Here is a 20,587-nt window from a genome sequence, read left to right on the forward strand (position 1 = left end):
AGTGAGTATTGCTATGTTGCTCAGGCTGGTCTCGAACTCCTGACTTCAAGTGATCTTCCCACCTCAGCTTCCCAAAGGGCTGGGATTACAGGTGTGAGCCACCACGCCTGGCTGAAAAAACACACTATTAAACAAAGTGAGACAAATGAAAATGAAAATACAACATACTAAAACAGTATGCAGTGAAAGCTGATCTCAAATCAATAATCTAACATTACACCTTAAGGAACTAGAAAAAGAACTATATCCAAAGCTAGCAGAAGAAAATAATAAAGATAATGCAGAAATAAACAAGATAAATAGAAAAATAATAATCAATGAAACCAAGAGTTGATTCTTTGAAAAGATGAACAAAATTGACAAACTTTTAAGAGAGACAAGATCCAAATAATGAAAATCAAAAATGAAAGTGGGGACATTACAACCAATGCCACAAAAATAAAAAAGATTATAAATAAGAGAACAGCATGAACAACTACATGACAATAAATCTGATAACCTACATAAAATGGAGACAACTTACCAAGACTGGCTCATAAAGAAATTAAAAATCTGAACAGATCTCTAACGAGCAAGAACACTGAATCAATAATCCAAACCCTCTCATAAAGAAAAGCCTAGAATCATATAGCTTCTCTGATGTATTCTACCAAACATTTAAAGAATTAACATCAATCCTCCTTCCAAAAACTCAAATAGGTAGGAACATTTCCTATTTCGTTCTATGAGGACAGCATTACCCTGACAAAGCCAGACAAAGATACTACAAGAAAACTATTAGACCAATATCCTTTGTAAACAGTGATGTAAAAATCCTCAAGAAAATGCTAGCAAAGACAATTCAAAAGCACATTAAAAGAATCACACACCATGACTAAGTGGGATTTATTCCTTGAATGCAAGAATCGTTTAATATATGAAAACCAATCATTGTAATGTATCACATTAATGAAATTAAAGAAAATTAGCCGGGCGCGGTGACTCAAGCCTGTAATCCCAGCACTTTGGGAGGCCGAGACGGGCGAGGTCAGGAGATCGAGACCATCTTGGCTAACACGGTGAAACCCCGTCTCTACTAAAAAAATACAAAAAACTAGCCGGGCGAGGTGGCGGGCGCCTGTAGTCCCAGCTACTCGGGAGGCGGAGCCAGGAGAATGGCGTAAACCCGGGAGGCGGAGCTTGCAGTGAGCTGAGATCCGGCCACTGCACTCCAGCCCGGGAGACAGAGCAAGACTCCATCTCAAAAAAAAAAAAAAAAAAAAAAAAGAAATTAAAGAAAATTTTAAAATGATATGATCATCTTACTACAGAAAAAGCATCTGAGAAAATTCAACACTCTTTCTTGGTAAAAGCACTCAACAAACTAGGAATGGAAGAAAACTACCTCAACATAATAAAGACCATAAATAAAAAGCCCACAGCTAACATCATACTTAATGGTAAAAGACTAAAAGCTTTTCCTCTAACATCAGGAACAAGAGAAGGATGCCTGCTTCCAGCACTAATATTTAACATAGTATTAAAAGTTCTAGACAGATCAATTAGGCAAGAAAAAGAAATAAAAGGCAACCAAATTGGGAAAAAAGTAGTAAAATTATCTCTGTTCACAGATGACATTATCTTATATATGGAAAACCCTAAAGATTCAGCGAAAAACTACTATAAACAAAGCAAAACATTCTGCCTGCCTGTGGTACTAGGAAGAAGCTGCAAGAGCTGCAAGAGGACTTGCCCTCTGGCCTGAAGTCAGTATAAAGAGCGACCAAGTATTACTGACATTTCCTCACCCTTCAGCTCTCAGTAAAGGATGGTTTTCTCCACTGTTTCAGGATGCGATGTACATAGCTCTTTGTACGGCCTGCAACACACAACTTAATCACCACCTCTCTGGTCACTGCCACAGGTCTTACAGCAGCAGTCCCTAACCTTTTTGGCACCCAGGACTGGTCTTGTGGAAGACAACTTTTTCATGGACCAGCGGGGTAGGGGAAGATGGTTTCAGGATAAAACTGTTCCACCTCAGATCATCAGGCATTAGATTCTTATAAGGAGAGCACAATCTAGATCTCTTGTATGTGCAGTTCACAATACGGTTTGTGCTCCTTAATGTTGCTGCTGACTGGTCTGTGGCCCAGGGGTTGGGGACACCTGTCTTACACTGAAGACCACACCAAAGGAAGGTTTCCTAAGAGCAGAGCCTGGCTGGGGAGGCTGGAGCCAGAACAGAGCCCAGGAACCTGAAAGGTGGTTGCTTAGTGTCCCAACCTTCTGCTTCCCATTTTCCTTCCGTGCACACTGAACCATGCAAACGATCCTTGAAGTTGAAAGAAATCTGAACCTTTGGCATCCCTGTGGTGCACTGGCAGCTCAAATCAGAGTATATAAAGACCTCCTATAATATATAAAGAGTTCCTATAAACCAATAAGAAAAACAAATGGCAACAATTATTTCAACAGATAGTTCAAAAAAAAGGAAACACAAGTGGCTCTTAAATATATGAAATGATGCTCTCCTAAGAAGCCTTCTTGGGAGGGCTGCTGAGTCAGCATGGCTGGTTGGAAGTCCATCCTCCAACCACAGCTATATTTTCCCAGTTATTTGAAGGATCAGCTCCACTTGAATGACCAATTCTCACCATAAGAGTGTTGATAAATAAGGCTGGGCGCGGTGGCTCGCCCCTGTAATTCCAGCACTTTGGGAGGCTGAGGTGGGCGAATCACCTGAGGTCAGGAGTTCAAGACCAGCCTGACCAACATGGCGAAACCCCGTCTCTACTAAAAATAGAAAAATTAGCTGGGCATGGGTGGTGCGTGCCTGAAATCCCGGCTACTTGGGAGGCAAATCGCTTAAACCCAGGAGGCAGAGGCTGCAGTGAGCCAAGATCACGCCACTACACTCCACACTCTAGCCTGGGTGACAGAGAGACTCTGTCTAAAAAAAAAAAAAAAAAAAAAGCGTTGATAAATAAACTCAACAAGAGCACAGAAGGCTCATGCTCACTCATCTCCTCTACCCCAATATCTAGATGAAAAGACAGTAAACAAAAGAAAAAAAGGAACAAATTCAGAATAGTGTTGAGATCAGGACAGGATATGGCAGAAGACACTGGGATTGGCTATGTCTATGTCTGCTCTAAATTCTCTTCTCCTACATATTCTTTATACAGAGGCAGAAAAGCTGCTCATTTTCCCAGCCTCTCTTGCAGTAGGGGTGGGTGCCCAAGTGATTTAATGGTTGCCTGTGAGGCACAGACTAGTTTCTGGGAGAGCATTTCTTTTCTGATGACAGGGTGAATGCTGCTGTTGCCAGATTTCTCCTGTTCTCTCTCCTTCCCTGATCTTGGACATGGAAGCCACCTTGTAACCATGAGGGAAGGGCTAGTAGACCTATACAAAGGGTGGAAAGCAGGTGGTACATACTGATAGGTGACCCTGGGAGGGGAACCACAGATTCTCTTAGGCAGAGCCTCAGTGAAGTGTCCTGTTTGGAGTTGGCAAGAACAATCAGCAGGAAGGAGGGGAGAAGAAGAAATCATGGCCATCAAATGGTAGCCTGTTTGTGGCTCCTTCTGTCTGTACCACCACGACCCAGAGTGCTTACTTTCAGGCTAAGAAAGAGAACTACTATAGTGAGCTTTGGCTGGCATCCTGGGCTAAGGCTGACAGAATGAAGCGCCACAACCTGCCCATGATGGGGACTCGTTGGGCAGGTATCTGCCTGCCTCCCACTCTAGTAGATGGCTCATCAGCCTGTCCTGGAGGTGAGATGTGCTAAGCAAACAGCTGTACTCTTGAAAAAGAAACCTGAGTGCACTACCAATCTGGGTCCTTCACTTGTAACTACAACCTGATAACCAAGGATTTCCAGATAGGGTAAAGGAAAGACCACAATGAACAAATCAAAGATTGAACCAGAAAAGGCAGATAATTCAGGGAACAAGTTATTTTAGAAAATGTTAGCATCTGCAGCTGATATCTGAGAAGATATCACAAAGCTTTCCTTCTATTAACAGACCATGCAATTCAGAACAGGCTTCCTCACTGACAACAAAGAAAAAAAGGTGGACAAATAGAAGCAAACTTCTGAGAGCTAATGCGTTAGTGATAAATAACCGAGCCATGGTATGGGGAAGACAGAAATCCAAAGAGCGATGTCTTTGCTTTGGAAATAATTGTCCAGAGGCTAGGCAGAACTTCTACTAAACTTGAGGGTCTGGGTTGGGCGCGGTGGCTCATGTCTGTAATCCCAGCACTTTGGGAGGCTGAGGTGGGTAGATCACCCGAGGTCAGGAGTTTGAGACCAGCCTGGCCAACATGGTGAAACCCCGCCTCTACTAAAAAAAGTTAGTTGGGCATAGTGGCATGTGCCTGTAATCCCAGCTACTTGGGAGGCTGAGGCAGGAGAATCGCTTGAACCCAGGAGGTGGAGGTTACAGTGAGGTGAGATTGTGCCACTGCACTCCAGCCTGGGCGACAGAGCGAGACTCTGTCTTGGAAAAACAAACAATAACTTGAGGGCCTAGGGGGACCAAAGCAGGGGCTAGGGCCCTGTTAACTTACCCCTCCTTTGTCCTGGTATTCCAAAGGTATGCAACCTAGAATAAGTGTCAACTGGAAGTAAACCAGCATCTACACCAGCTAGCACCCAGCTTTCAGTTCCAGGCAGTCTACAAAACTTCAGTCCCTGAACAGGATCATGGCATCCCTACAGTGCTACTGCCAAGAAGTCGGCAGAAGCAAACAGAAGTGTTCTGTAGTAGAAGATAACATCATCTTAGGCCTCAAACTATTTCTACAATAAATTTTTCAAATACTATGTCCACCAGACAATAAAAAATAACCAGGTACATAAGGAGATAAGACAATCTGAATGAGAAACAGCAGAAATATTCATAGGCAACAGAAATAGATCTGTGAAGGCTTCCGATACTAGAATTATCAGACATAAAGCTTTAAAATAACTAAGATTATTATGCTAAAGTAGATAAAAGACTAAATTAAAAATCTGGCGAAGAATTGAAAGCATAAAAAATGATATAGCTGATATATATATATATATTTTTTTGAGACGGAGTCTCACACTGTCGCCTGGGCTGGTGTGCAATGGCGTGATCTCACTGCAACCTTCACCTCCTGGGTTCAAGTGATTCTCCTGCCCCAGCCTCCCGAGTAGCTAGGATTACAGGTGCCCGCCACCATGCCTGGATAATTTTTTGTATTTTTAGTAGAGATGGGGTTTCACTATGTTGGCCAGGCTGGTCTCAAACTCCTGACCTCATGATCTGATCCACCTTGGCCTCCCAAAGTGCTGGAATTATAGGCATGAACCACCACGCCCGACCCCCTTTTTTTTTTTTTTGGAGATGGAGTTTCGCTCTTGTAGCCCAGGCTGGAGTGCAATGGCACGATCTTGGCTCTGCCTCCTGGGTTCAAGCAATTCTCCTGCCTCAGCCTCCTGAGTAGCTGGGATTACAGGTGCATGTCACCAAGCCCAGCTAATTTTTGTTTTTTAGTAGAGTCAGGGTTTCACCATATTGGCTGCGTTGGTCTCAAACTCCTGACCTCAGGTGATCCGCCCACCTCAGCCTCCCAAAGTGCTGGGATTATAGGCATGAGCCACCACGCCTGGCCTGATACAGCCGATTTTACTTTTTTAAAATTTTTCCTTTTCTTGAGACGGAGTCTTGCTCTGTCTCCCAGGATGGAGTGCAGTAGTGCAATCTTGGCTTACTGCAGCCTCCTCCTCCCGGGTTCAAGCTATTCTCCTGCCTCTGCCTCCCCAGTAGCTGGGATTACAGTCGTGTGCCACCACACCCAGCTAATTTTTATATTTTTAGTAGAGACAGGATTTCAGCATGGTGGCCAGGCAGGTCTTGAACTCCTGACCTCAGGTGATCTACCTCGGTCTCCCAAAGTGCTGGGATTACAGGCATGAGCCACTGCGCCCAGCGATACAGCTGTTTTTAAAAAGAGAGGATATTACATCTCTCAGATGATAGGAAAAATGAAAGGGAAGAAATAATCAAATAGGAAAAACGAAGAAAATCACTGGTCTCTATCTCTATTTCCACAGAATGAATGAGCTTTTTGAATCTTCAAAACACCAAGATAGAATCCCAAAGTACTTACAAAGCAATGGAAATTAGATTTACAATAGATTTTTTAGCAATAAAACTGGATGCAAAGTCTATGGAACAATGCCTTCAGGGACCTAAGGGGATTTGACTTTGAACCTAGGATTCAAAGTACCTAGTCAATTAAGGTACACCACAGTCAAATTTAAAAATGGAATAAAAAATTAGGCCTCTGTACACACCAAGGCCTGTGAGGGTTGACCCTCCAGCCTTTTTGATGTCAACTCCTTTCGCCCTTCCATTACCATCCCATTGGGCTGTTCCTTTTAAATTCTAAACTCTCCCACCTCAGGCCTTTGCACTTTCCCTCTGCCTGGGTGTTCTTCTCCCAAATATATGCATGGCTTCATCCCTCACCTTTTCTGGTCTCTGCTTATCTGTCACTTTGGCCTTTTCTTTTCTTTTTTTTTTGAGACGGAGTCTCGCTCTGTTGCCCAGGCTGGAGTGCAGTGGTGCGATCTTGGCTCACTGCAAGCTTAGTTTGGCCTTTCTTAATTGCCCAACATGAAACAGTGTCCTGCCAGTATTCTGTATCTCCCTGCCCTTTTATTTTTTTTTCCATGGCATCCATCACCACTCAAGACACTACAGATACCTCTTCTCATTTGCTTAGTCTGTCTCTCTCCATAAGAAAGCAGATCCATGAATGCAAGGACTCAGTCTGCCTTATTCACTGCTGCCTGCCCCATGCCTATACCACGCCTGGCCAGGGGAGGTGCCCCATCAGTGATTGCTCAATGACTGAATGAAACTGTGAGCTAACTCTTAGATCCATACCTTCTCCCATCCCCCACCAATCTGTTCCTTTCCTGATTTAATCAATAGTTCCGGCATCCATTTTTTGCAGCTACACCTGGAGGTGCCACATGTTCATTACGCTCTTTCCTTCCACATTCAACCACCCATCAAATCTTATTGGTTCTGCCTCCAAAATACATCTTGAACCTGTCTCCTTTCCCCTCTCCATGGCTACCACACTGATCCAAGTCACCTTCATCTCTTCCTGGGACTGTTACAGAAGACAATCCCTGATTGTTTTTCTATTTTAGTTCGTGACACCTCTGCGCCAACTCTGCCAAGAAGAAAACGCTAGCTCCTTGAAAGGTCTCTGTGGTCCACCTCCTGCCTCATCTCACACCACCCTCTCCTTTTGCCTTCTATGTGCCAGCCACAGTGGCTTCAAACAAATCAAACACTCTTTACTTTTATTCTCACTTCTACTAGGAAACACTTTCTCCAGGTCTCTATATGGCCGTCTCACTCTTCTCCTTGGGTTTCATCTGCAGTGTCCTCTCGCGAGGCCTTCCCTGGTCACTCCTTCCCAGGCACTCTCATCTGAAGACCCTGCTTATTTCCTTCTCAGTCTGAATCTAGTCTGAAAATATTTTGTTGACCTAACTGCCTCCCTGCTTATGTGTGCATCCCTACCAGACTGAGCTCCATGAAGGCAGGGAAGTACCTTCTGTCTTTTGTCTTCACAACCAAGCCCAGCGCCCATGCAGGCAGCCTCCCTCAGCATAGGCATGTGGAGGAGCACTCTGTGGCTCCTGATGTCCAGGGCCCACCTCCTGCCAGGTTGTGGAGGGCAGGCATGTCACCCTCTCACTGATGCTGGGACCTGAGGCTGGGTGCTGGAGAAGTCTAACGGGACACAATTCAAAGCCCTTTGGCTTATTTAAAAAATCTCCACCTTCATGTTTCAAGAAAGAATTCTTGCAGCAACAATGAAAGAAGCACCTACCACTACTGTTGACTCCCACTGGCTTCCAGTGGAGTAGTGAACCGGACCCAGTAAGTCCTTGCATATTTCTCGAAGTCGGTATTCAAACCCTAATTATAGAAAAACAAACAAACAAACAAACAAAAAAAAACAAAACAGAAATAGGAACACATTACAAAAAGAAATAAAAATCAAGAATATGCTATGTTGTTGTGTCTATCAAATCAGAATAAACACATGTGTATTTTATTGCCTACTACGGGCAAGATACCCCCGCATGTCTCTCAGTGGGGGGCACTGAGACCCATAATCGCAGATTTTCACTCATTTGCTCACTCCCCTGACAACATCTGTGGTACCTCCTCTGTGTGTTGCGCCCAGAGAAAAAACGAGATGTGGCCAATTCTGTGATAAACTCCTTAAGGTGATGGGAAAATATGGGAAATTGTGGGCTGGTGAGATCTGTCTTTGAGAATATGGGCTGGCAACTGATGTTAAGAGGAGGTCAGGAGGGTGGGGAGGCCAGCTCGCAGGAGGTAAGAGATGGCAAAGGTATGACTGAGGAGGGGCAACTGAGTGGAGGGGGCATAGGCCCATTAACTCAAGGGTTATGGGCATCACCCAGTAGGGTTGCTAGAAAGGCTGGAGGTAGAGTGTCGGGGTTTGTCAGCACTTGGGGCAGCTAAAGCAATAGCGAATGGATTAAACTGTCCAAAGAAAAGGGTGGAGTAAGAGAGGTGAAACTGGAATCTGAGGAATTTTGGAAGTGAATGGGGTCCACTTTTACACTAGATTCCTCCTTTTACAGCCAAGGAAACAAGGGACAGAATGGAAGATGGATAACTGGTGTATGGACACTGAAACAGGCATGTGGAGGATGCAGAAAGAGAAGCAAGCAGCAGAAGTGATCCCAAGATGGGTGGCGGGGCCGACAGGAGGTAGGGACTTGATGTAGGGCATCAGAGCAAGTCCCAATCAACACCTAGAATGAAGCAAACCAGAGTGGAGTAAGAGGAGGGGCTCCCAGGGAAGATGTGACTAGAGCACCACAGGAGAGGTATGAGGGCCTGGGAAGGCTGAGTATTCAGAAAAGCTGGGGACCACACATAATGGCAACCACATAGACCTGGTGGGAAGAGTAAACATCAAATTCATCATTGTGGTCTGCAGGGAGGGAGGGGAGGCTTCAAGCTGATCAGTAATATTTGCTGTCATTTACAAGTGTATGTACACACATACACACTCGTATTTACATAGCCAGAGGCACATATGACATGTTAGTTCTGGGAATTACATTCGTCAAGGTCTGATTATGATTTTCTCTCTCTTTTCTGTACTTGAATTTTTTTCTAAATTATCATCAAAATGGGGAGGGTGATGACAAAAATAAAGCAAAAAGGCCAGGAAGCTGCACAGGAAGAGCTCTGGGAGGGCCTGCCCATGCCGCACCCTGAAGGCTGCACTCAAGTGGGAGGAAAAGCTGGTAAGGCTATTGGAGTCACTGTGAGGACAGTGCAGCCACCTCTTCCAGCATACCTGGCTTTCTGCAGGGGAGGCAGCAGAGTGAGAGCTCTGGCAGGAAGCACCAGGAATGGAGGGCCTCAGTAAGTGCAGGACATCAGGCAAGCCTGTCCAGGGCAGGAGGGGCTGGGAGGAGGAAGAGAACCACTGCTACAAGATGCCCTCACTGATGAGCAGCACTGCCAAGGTGTGGTGCAGGGCAGGAGCCAGAACACAGAATCTACTCCTTCAGGCCATGTCTTTCCATCCAGGCATCTATTCCACCCTCCTGCGGCCTGTCTTGCTGCTCCTCTGCAGGAACACCCTCAGGGCCACTCTATTCAGAGCCTCAGAGCCTATTAAGGGGCTGGGATCCTGCTGAGCTGCCTTAATTGCAGCTCGTGCTGGGAGGTAGAGGCTGCTGGGCCCACCTTGTTGATGGGAGAGCAGCAGGCTGAGATCTGGGCCATCACACCTTTTCCCTGATTTCACAGGGACTAAGCCAGGCCTGGGAGGATGGAGGGGCAGACGGAGAAAGCTGCTCAGGGCTGCCAGGAGCCTCACCTTCGTTTACGAGGTACCGTGCGTAGAGGAGGAGCCAATGGCGGTACTCATGGCTGGACTGCAGGGTGAGTGCTGCTGCCACCTGGTTCTCTAGGTAGGCCAGGGTGGTCTCTTGCTGCACCACATGAGGCACGGAGAAGAGCCGGGCAGCCTGCCTTCCCGAGCTGCAGAGACCAGGAGAGTTTCCATGATGAGGCAGCAGGCACTACAGAGTCAGGAACCGCCCCCATGTGCAACAGGCAAAGAGCTGGCAGGAGGCAGGCACCAGGGCTGCCAAGGCCTCCCGTCCACTAGCTAGTCTGTTGGCAGATGCCAGATCTGTTGTCTGCCCATCCCCACATCCCAGCCATGTGCCTCCTGGCACCTTTGGGGCATCTCACCCAGCACCTGCCATCTGGGCCCCTGAAGTGACAGGGCTAATGACTGCTGCCCCAACCCCAAGATATTACCTGATGCAGGACCACTATCCTCAGCACCCCTAGTCTGTCCTGCCCAGCCTGCCTGTGCTGACCAGCACCTGGGGCAAAGGGGAAGGGCAGGTGGATACGAGGCCTGGGTAGGGACTGTGTGTGCACTGACCCAGTCACTTCCCCAGGGCAGGACTAAGGACAGAGGCCATGGCACTGGGGTCACGTACTTGGAGGTGCGGCCCTGGATTATGGCTAATGGTCCTGAGCACAGCATGGCGTCCTGGGATGGCAGGCTGCTCCTAAAGTCTGCACACTGAGCCAGTGAGTCCTGCTTGTCAGAAACCAGGTTCCTGGGGAGGCAAAGGCAGGAGCAGAGCTCAGGAAAACCAAGAGATCTACCAGAGGAGGCTGGCAAGGAGGCCACAGAGAAGCAGCCCCTGTCGACACAGAAAGCCAGCAGAGGCTGAGCGCCCCTGCACTTCCACACAGGCGCCTATCACTGACAGGTTTCATGGTAATGGGTCTGATAGATCATTGTTCCCGAGGAAAAATGAATGAGGCGAAGGCTGTGGATAGGGCCCTTGCTGGGAACACTTCAGCTCCATATGTTGGTTCCTGATGACTGCAGGCCTCTGTGTGCAGTGTGCTCTGATGCTCGGCTCAAATACTGCCATGGTCTGCCCAGGGGCCCACATGGCCTGGGTCCTGTAGCTGGGGAGTAATGCCAGGCCTCTACCTGCCTTTATTTCTACAACTATCCCAGATTGGCAGTCCTTCCACCTACTCTGGACCCTTTTCATCCTTGTGAAGAAAAGACTCTTCACACACTTTTAGAACAGCTGGATGTCTTTGTAAATGTGTCCAAAATACAAAGATGCCTATAGAGAGTCAGTATTTCTCTTCTTAAATAATCAGCTTATTTCCATTAACACATTAACAGCAATCATATATAATAGACAACATTTTGCAATTTGGGGGAGCAGGCAGTGGAGGTTTTTTTTTTCCTTTGAGACAGGGTCTCACTCTGTTGTCCAGGCTGGAGTGCAGTAGTGTGATTATGGCTCACTGCAGCCTTGACCTCCTGGGCTCAAGGGATCTCCTGCTTCAGCTTCCCAAGCAGCTGGGACTACAGATATCTGCCACTGCACCAGGCTTATTTAATTTTTTTTTTTTTGGTAGAGACAGGGTCTTACTGTGTTGCCCAAGCTGTTCTCAAACTCCTGGGGTCAAGCAATCCTCTCAGCCTCCCACAGTGCTGGGATTACAGGTGTGAGCCATCGTACCCAGCATTTTTTTTTTTTTTTTTCCAAATTCAAGAAAGAAGTCTCAATGTGAATGTAGACTTCTGCATGGCAGTTCTTAACAGAAAATGGGCTAGGAGGTAGCAAGCTTTGGTTCTTAAGGACCAAAGGTATAGACAGAAGAAAAGAACTTGGAGTGGTTGGAACACAACGTACATATTTCATGTGTCTGGGTTAAGAGCTCTGTGTATAAATTATTTTGCAAGAACAGAAAAGGGCTCCAAATTCCTGAGTGGACAGAGGAAAAGTACAGACCATTATGCCTAGGTAAGTGGATGAGCATCCTTACTAATTCACTGAGGAAGTCTGAAGTACTTACTAAGCTCACAGAAATTGACTAGTCCTGGTAAAGCTCCTGTAAAGCCAACTCACCTATGCTCATGGTGGCTAAGGGGGCCACAGCAAAAACCATAACAATTTTGGGGCTTTTTCAAAAAGTGGCTCCTGAAAATAATGCAGGAGGACAGTGCTCCTGCATATAGGCTCTGAGGGTAGAGGCCACAGGCTGCAGTGTCCTGCTGGGGCAGGGAAGCATGCACAGATAGTCAAAGCAGCCTTCACTCCAGGGCCTGACTCTCAGGAAAAGCAGGGCTAGGCAGCCCTGTAGGCCATGACCCTTTGCTCTGCTGTCTAGAGCAGACAGACACTCTTCCAGGGAATAGTGCTGGGGGTCAGCTTGCTTACCATGTAGAAAGTGACGGATTAAAGCAGTACGCCTTCCCATCAGACAGGTTCATTACTGGGATTCCATGCTGCGTCAGCAAGATCTGTGATACCGTCATATCACTTCCTGGGGACAGCATGGGAATGAGTTCTGGGTGTGTTCTGATCAGCAAGTGTTTGCAAACACATCAAAGGAGAAATCTAAACTCTAGGCTCCCACAGTCCCAGCAGCAAATGCGTCAACACTGCCTTGGCAAGTAGGGAGGGCAAGCCATTCTCCTTGCCACACACCAGGCTCTTGTCACCTCTTGGGGACCCATTCAAACATGTCCCTAAAAAGTGTGTGTCTCCTGCAGCGTAACCGCACCTCCTGCCTCACTGAGAGCTCTGTGCTGAGGCCAAAGCCTGGCTCTCTGAGCAGGGCCCTTCTGCAGCATCAGACATGAACTTGGGCCCCCAGGGGAGTAGAGGCAGCCTGCTGCCTGCATTACCTGCCAGAATGGAGTGTAGAGACTCTTCTTTCACCACAACCACCTGTCTGTGAACATCCCTAGAAGGGAGACAGGGAACAGTTTACTCACCAACCCAAGTAAACACATCAGAGTGTGCCTCAGCCGCTCAGACACCCTGGTCCCTACTGCATGCGCCCCTAACCCTGGCTGCTCCTAGTTAGAGGGACTCTGGGCTACGAGTGGCTTCTGCTCTCCATGTGCCACTACACTCCCCCTGCATAAGGATGCAGCACACAGCCCAGGCAACAGAGCCACGGGGAACCCTCAGCGCCCATACCACTTTGGGGGAAGCTGGGTCACAGCAGCCACATCAGGAACATGGCCACACTCTGCCAGCTAAGACTTCATTTCTGATGAACCCCGCACAGAACCCTGGCAGTGCAACTGGTTGCATGAGCTGCTCCAGTAAGGAGATAATCGAGCAGGCACCTCCATCCCCATTGCACAACATCCCTCAGCCCTCAGCCTAACCAGGGCACCCAACACAAGCAATATCACTAACTGCTCAGGGCCTCCTCTGGGGCCTGATGGCCAGCCTTGTCCACTGCGTTCCCTGCCCCTGCAGTGAGGTGGGGCCTGCACAGCCCTGTCCTGCCCTGGCTGGAGTCCACTCCACCCTGTGCCTGCCTCTTACCAGACAGACAGTGTGGCCGCAGCAGTGAGCGCCATGACGTAGGAGCCTGTGCAATGCAAAGTAGAGATCGGGGACGGCAGGAGGATGGGAGAGAGGAGACGGCGACCACAGGTGGAGAACACTGACAGCATCCTTTTTTCACAGGCGACACACACCACGTCACTGAGAAGACAGAGTAGGGGCAGATGTCATGGGGGCTGGGTGCTGCAGCCAAGACAGTAGCCCCGGATGTGTGGGCCTTTCCTCTGCCTGGGCCCAACAAGAGCCTCCCCTAAGCAGGTACAGTCAGAGGGTAAGGTGGATTGGGTTACGGTGGGGCTGGTGGGGCTGTTGGAGCCTCCCTGAGACCTTGGATGAAAGAGGTTTCTGTCCTCCTTTCACAGGCTGCCCATGCTTTCCTAAGCTCACGCTGATGCTGACCAAAGGGTGTGGGGGCTTTGGAGAGCAATGCCTCTGATGACCACCTAGAAAACATGCCTTGCTTATCGGATAAGGCCACATAGTACCCGTAGGACAGTCTCCTAGCTGCAGCTAGTCAGACCAGTCCTGGGAAGGTCTCTAACAAGGCAGGCTAAGAGAAGTGCAGAGATGACAGCATGCACCCCTGTGTCCAAGAGGCTGTCTGGCTGGCGTGGGAGATGCATGTCGCTCCCAAACAAGGAGTGCCTTACAGAACAGTCTGGACACTGTCCAGCTTCTCCTCTGAGTGACCACCTGGCCCCTGGGAGGGCCCTGCACAAGCAGGCTGCTGCCTTCCCAGAGAGAGCCCCCTAAGGCCCAGCCACAGGCCCAGGGTGAGGCTGGAGCTTAGACCCCAGTCAGCAGTAGCAGATGTGCAACCAGTATAGTGAGATCCTGGCCACAGTAGCCACCCAGAGCCCCACTCTGTGTCACTTCTATCCTGCTGAGCCAGTCACCCCAATAGGCTTAAGGAGGTCAGTTAAGAAAGGAGCTCTGCCAACCGCTTTCCTAATGAGACACTGTTGCTACTGGCTCCAAAAAGGGAGAGGCAAGTGAGATGCTTTTGTTTACAAATGTTTACTTGGAGAGTATGAATCAGAGAATATTCTAAGCAGCAGGGGCAGCAGGGAGCTCTCCGAAGTGCTGTGACTGAATTTTATTTCTTCTGAGACAGTCTCAGTCTGTCACCCAGGCTGGAGTGTAGTGGCGTGATCTCGGCTCACTATAACCTCCACCTCCCCAGTACAAGCGATTCTCCTACCTCAGCCTCCCGAGTAGCTGGGATTACAGGCACATGCTACCACGCCTGGCTAATTTTTGTGTTTTTGGTAGAGATGGGGTTTCATTACACTGGCCAGGCTGGTACTGTGACTGAATTCTATCTGCCCATCTCTGGTGGTCAGAGCCTGCCTCAAGTCAGCCCACTGCAAAGAAAGCCATCATTTCTGGGCTGTAACACTGGGGAGCAGGTCTGCAGGCTGGGCCTGAACTGGGCAGGACTGAGCAGAAGGGGAGGTCCCAGGTGGTCCAGCAGGCTTGCCCCACAGCTGCTATGTCACTGTGGGAGAGGCTGTGCTGACACCCCTTAGCCCTCAGCTGGGGAAGCCACCTGCCTTGTGGGGAGGGACAGAGAGTGGGAGCCTGTGGCAGTATCTGACACACAGGTGCCTGGGACTAGGCCTAACAACACAAACTCACTCAGGGACCACAAGAATTGTGGTCTAAGACCTAAGGCCACATGCTCTGACAACAAGTAAAAGCATTTACATGGGCCCTCATGGCAGATGATTAAGGGTGTAATTATAATGACTGTATCTAAGTGGTCATGTCTGTAAACCTCTGCTGAGTGTCTCCCACGTGGTCCTGACTGGGACGCTACATCAGGCAGGAAACTGAGGAGAAACACTGGTTCCCCTTCCATATTGAACACAGGCAGGGACAGGGCTCACATATAGTTCCAGGAACCTAGGGGAAGATACTGGGTGACTAATCACTGAATCAAGGTGCCCCTCACAGTGCAGAATCTGGAATGGGCTGGGATGGGGACTTCAGGGACAGTCAGAAATCCATCCTGACCAACTTGGATGGAAATCTGGGATCCAAAAAAGGAACCAGCCCAAGTCAAAGTGAGCCAGGCACACCTTAGCGTGGAACTCAAGACTTTGGGGATCTGGCTGGACAAGGGAATCAGGCCATCAGGTTCAAAGCCTGGCCTGGGTAATCCTCAGGGGCTCAGTTTCCCCATCTATAACACGGGCATACTGACGCTGACATTGCTGGGTGCTGAAGGGACTGAGATGGCAAGCGCATATGCCTGGCCTGGGGTGAAGCCTGGTGTGAGCCTCTGTGGGAGCTGGCGCTCCCAGGGTCATGCACGTCCCCTAGACAGACCCAGGCCCAGAATGATGGCATGTGTGCCTGTGTCACCTGGGCCAGCTAAGGACCTGCCCGCCCTTACCAGCTGCCCGCAGCAGTGAGGATCCGGCTGGTGAGTACCGTCTCCCACTCCTTCCCTTCCCGGTTGCACTTCAGGCGGCTCAGCTTCACGCCCCCCACCACTGTCACTTCATTCTCCACCTCAATGTACATGGAGGGATCGGAGCTGACCTGGATGAAGTAAACACACGGGCCTGCTCAGACAAGGGCCGCAGCCCAGGTGACATGCTCCAAGGCTCTGTAGCCTGGGGCCCCAAAGCAGCAGCAGGATACAGAGGCAGACTGGCTGGCCAACCGAGGAGGTGGAGGACAGGTGGGGCAAAGGGGCTGAGCGGGAAGCCCAGAGGGCCAAACATACGGCCCCCAGGGCAGCGAGAATGCTGGGAGCTGGTTTCTACCCTGTCATCTGTGTAGTTGAACAGCCAGAGAAGAGAAGCAGTGCCAGGGTTAAAGACCCCAAAGTCACCCAACCCTGCTACTTCATCTCACAAGGGAGTAACGTGCCCAAAAGCACACTGCAAAGGACTGAGCTGGGAGTAAGACTTGGGTTTCTAGCCTCCTACTTGAAGAATCTTCAAAGATGGCAGTGTTTGGCAAGATTAGAAATCATGTCAGTGCGTGGAGGGAATGTCTAGAAAACCCCTAAAGGGGCTCTCCAGTTCCTGTGGTGGTGAGACTTGGTCTGCTCAAATGAGACTAAACTGGCAGGGGTGTTTATGGCACAGCATGTATGAGAAGCACCTAGTTCAGTGTCTAGCACCAAATGGGCTCAGCCGCACGCGTGTGTGGAGAGCTGAACAATAGATTTTCCCTACGGAAAAATAGGCAGAACCACCAGTCTGTGCTTGTGCGGCCACTCAAGTGGGTGAGCTGGGCCAAGGGACGACTGCTCCCTTCACAGACCCAGAAACGACAGTCCCAAGCAGTGATTGGAGGGGAAGATGCCTAGAGGAAGGGCTGGAGGAGTTTGGGAGAGTTCTGTGCTGAGAAGCAAGGCACCCAGGAGGTAACTTGCATCAGAACACCTGTGAGTGCAAGAGCACGTCTGAGCGCTGCTGACCACGGGAGGGCCCCTGCTTCCGTTCACACCAGCAATAAGAACAAACCCTGTGGGTCCCTACCTTTTGGCTTCCTTGCTTCATTCCTCTGCACTGTGGCCCAGAAGGACCTATGGTAGGAAGGGCTGACGCCTGCTCTCTGGTGCCCTGTGAAGACCCGCCTGGGCTCAGAGCAGTGTGCAGCCAGTGGAAAGTGACCCGCACACAGGGTCCAAGAAGGCTGCTTGAGGACAGGCACCTGAGCTGAGGTACAAGGGTATGCAGATAGGCAGCAGTGTGTGTGACGGCACCATGGCAGGAGAGGCCTAGATACTGTGCTGGGCCAAGTGACCAGGAGGACTCTGGGTATAAAGGATTATTTACTCCAGAATTGTGTTTTGGATAACCACATGCTTACAAGCTTCCATTCCAAGAGCTCAAACAACTCTGATGATGACTATGCCGGACACTGAGAAGACAAAGCTAGCAGGATGGTTGGGAGATAGACCACGACTACACAGTCCCACAGACACCAAGCCTGAGGCTGCCCAGGGCTGTGTGTGGAAATGAGGGTGGCTTCCAGTCAGGAGAGGATTCCTGAAGAGCATCAGAACATGTGGTGGTAACGGCAGCCCCAGCAGCTGGGACCCCAAGGGCAAAGCCAGACGGAGGCCATGGGTGGGTGAGAGTGGAGGCTGGCAATTTTGCTAAGAGTTGATGCGTACCCCAATCTGCTGTGACTTCCCCTAGAAGGTGATGGAGAGCCACTGGAAACCAGTCTCCAAGGAAGTGACAAGATCGGGTTTGTATGTGGTAGGGGACAGAGAATCTCTGGGTGTGCCTGAGGGAGAACTGGCAGGGTCCCAGAACTTACCTGGAGGGTGAATGCTCTCTGGGGGCCTGGAATTGGCAGCTTCAGTGCAAGTGCTGGTGCAGAAAGACACATGGCCTCCTTCTCTGCGGTTAGGGCAGCTGGAGACTGGAAGAGCCAGAAACATTCCTGAGCCTTGCTCTAACACTACGGAATAGCATTTGGTAAAGGCAAGTCACCCAGAAGTGAGGCTGGGCCTACGACCAGGGCATTTCCACCCTGGGAGGGGGGAAGCAGAGGGGAATGCTACAAGGATCCTCACCTTATAGACAAGCCAGGTGATGCCAGGGAACCTGCTCAAGGGCCCTGGGTGAGTCAAGGGCAGGTCTGAGGGAGAGCGTGGCCTCCATGCTACATTCCAGGGGCTGCATGTCTAAGCTAGCTGGTTCCCAAGGTGCCCCACCCAGCTGAGGCTTACTATGCACACAAGGCCTTCAAGCTCTAAGTGCAGAAAGGTGGGCTAAAGAAAGCAGAATGGGCCCACTGGCCTCACCTGGACAGACAGAGACACAGGCATGAGACGAGAGTCCTTCCGAGGCCGCCCTTTCTTCTTCTTCTCTACTGTCTCCACCTCAAGCTCAAGTTTTCGCTTGGACAGTGAGGAAGGCTTAGCCAAAGGGACTTTCTCATCGCTGTCACTGCTGCTCTCCAGGAGGTCTCGGGGCCTCAGCTCTTTCACAAGGTTCTGCTCTTTTAACCTGCACAAAAACATTACATCACATTTCCCTTCAGAAACCATTCATGCCAGAAAGAGTGAAGTGAAATATTTAAAGTGCTTAAACAAACCTCTTGCCAACCTAGAATTCTGTGTCCAGTGAAATTATGCCTCAAAAATAAAGGAGAAATAATGACTTTGTCTGACAAAAATAAACAAAGAGACACCGGAATCTGCTGCCAGAAGACCTGCCTTGCAAGAAATGTTAAAAGTCTTTCAGAGAGAAGATAAATGATGCAGGCCAGAAACTCACATCTGCATGAAGAAAGGAAGAGTGTTAGAGAAAAAAAAAATGAACATAAAATAGAATATTTTATATTTCCTATTCCCAACTGATCTAAGAGACAACTTTCTGTTCAAAGAAATAACAGCCACCATGTCTTGAATGACTACAGTTTATGAATGAGTGAAATAAGTGGTACCAATGTCATAGGGCAAGGAAGGAAAGAGAGGGGAACTCTTTCTACTACCCACGAAGTGGTATAATATTATTTGAAAGTAGAGTTAGGTTATAAATGTTTATGGTAAACTCTACAGCAATCACTAAAAAAATTTTTTAAAGCATAATTAATAATGCTGAGAGGAGAGAAAATTTATTTTTATTTTATTATTATTTTTTTGGAGATGGATTTTCACTCTTGTCGCCCCGGCTGGAATGCAATGGCGTGATCTTGGCTCACTGCAACATCCGCCTACCAGGATCAAGTAATTCTCCTGCCTCAGCCTCCCGAGTAGCTGGGATTACAGGTGTGTGCCACCACGCCTGGTTAATTTTTGTATTATTAGTAGAGAAGGGGTTTTACCATGTTGGTCAGGCTGGTCTCAAACTCCTGACCTCAGGTGATCTACCTGCCTCGGCCTCCCCAAGTGCTGGGATTACGGGCGTGAGCCACTGTGCCTGGCTGAGAAAACTGAGTCATATAAAATACTCAGTTAAAACCAGAGAAGGCAGAAAAATAAGATAAAAAGAAGTGAAGATTAAAAAAAAGAATAAGGCCAGGCATGTGGCTCATGTCTGTAATCCCAGTACTTTATTGGGAGGCTGAGGTGGGTGGATCACCTGAGGTCAGGAGTTCAAAACCAGACTGGCCAACATGGTGAAACCCCATCTGTACTAAAAAATACAAAAATTAGCTGGACATGGTGGCAGGTACCCGTAATCCCAGCTACTGGGGAGGCTGAGGCAGGAGAATCACTTGAACCCAGAAGGCAGAGGTTGCAGTGAGCTGAGATGGTGTGCCACTGCACTCCAGCCTGGACAACAGTGAGACTCCAGCTCAGAAAAAAAAAAAAAAAAAAAAAAAAAAGAATAAATACTAAAACATGGCAGATATTAATACAACTATATCAATCAACTTTAAATGTGAAAGCTCTGAATATACCAATTAAATACAAAGACTGAAAAAATGGATAAAAAGGCAAAATGTTTTTAAGAAATGGGTTTATGTGGCCGAGCGCCATGGCTCATGCCTGTAATCCCAGCACTTTGGGAGGCCAAGGCGGGTGAATCACCTGAGGTCAGGAGATTGAGACCGTCCTGGCCAACACGGTGAAACCCCATCTCTACTAAAATACAAAATATTAGCCGGGTGTGGTGGTGTGTGCCTATAGTCCCAGCTACTCGGGAGGCTGAGGCAGGGGAATCGCTTGAACCCAGGAGGCAGAGGTTGCAGTGAGCCAAGATCATACCATTGCACTCCAGCCTGGTGACAAAGTGAGACTCCGTCTCAAAAAAAAAAAAGAAAAAGAAATGGGTTTATGTTTTTAAAAATTTAATTTTAACTACAAAAGACAAAGACAGATTAATAGTAGATGGACAGATGGACACAGTGGCTCATGCCTATAGTCCTAGCTACTTGGTAGGCTGAGGCAGGAGGATCGCTTGAGTCCAGGGGCTTGAGAGCAGCCTGGGCAAAATAATGAGACTCCATCACTAAGAGTAAAAAATAAGTAAATAAATAAATACAAGAAAAGGGGTGATTCTAACTATATGATAACCTGGAACAGGCAAAACTATGGAGACAATAAAAAGATCAGTGGTTTCCAGGGGTTGGGAAGAAGGAGTACCTATATGAAGCACAGAATTTTTAAGGCATTGAAACTATTCTGACTGGGTGTGGTGGCTCTTG

General features: G+C 48.6%; 1 protein-coding gene across 6 annotated transcripts in view; it reads right to left on the bottom strand.

Moving 5' to 3' along the window:
* LOC111526725 (protein HIRA) overlaps positions 1-20,587 on the bottom strand; it is a 102,547-nt gene that overhangs the window by 12,937 nt on the left and 69,023 nt on the right. For 5 of the 6 annotated variants that reach the window (XM_023192583.1, XM_023192588.2, XM_023192586.1 and 2 more), the window contains 8 exons: positions 18,237-18,441; positions 17,747-17,851; positions 15,858-16,006; positions 13,439-13,600; positions 12,784-12,842; positions 12,314-12,419; positions 10,556-10,678; positions 9,919-10,082 (listed from right to left, as the gene is read on the bottom strand). In XM_023192583.1, the coding sequence (XP_023048351.1) occupies positions 9,919-10,082; positions 10,556-10,678; positions 12,314-12,419; positions 12,784-12,842; positions 13,439-13,600; positions 15,858-16,006; positions 17,747-17,851; positions 18,237-18,441 (1,073 nt within the window). Of the gene's footprint in view, positions 1-7,875; positions 7,965-9,918; positions 10,083-10,555; positions 10,679-12,313; positions 12,420-12,783; positions 12,843-13,438; positions 13,601-15,857; positions 16,007-17,746; positions 17,852-18,236; positions 18,442-20,587 lie in introns of all 6 variants that reach the window. The other variant, XM_023192584.2, reaches the window with a different exon arrangement.

The sequence above is a fragment of the Piliocolobus tephrosceles genome, chromosome 19, assembly GCF_002776525.5.
Source record: "Piliocolobus tephrosceles isolate RC106 chromosome 19, ASM277652v3, whole genome shotgun sequence".
In the NCBI taxonomy this organism is placed as follows: Eukaryota; Metazoa; Chordata; class Mammalia; order Primates; family Cercopithecidae; genus Piliocolobus; species Piliocolobus tephrosceles.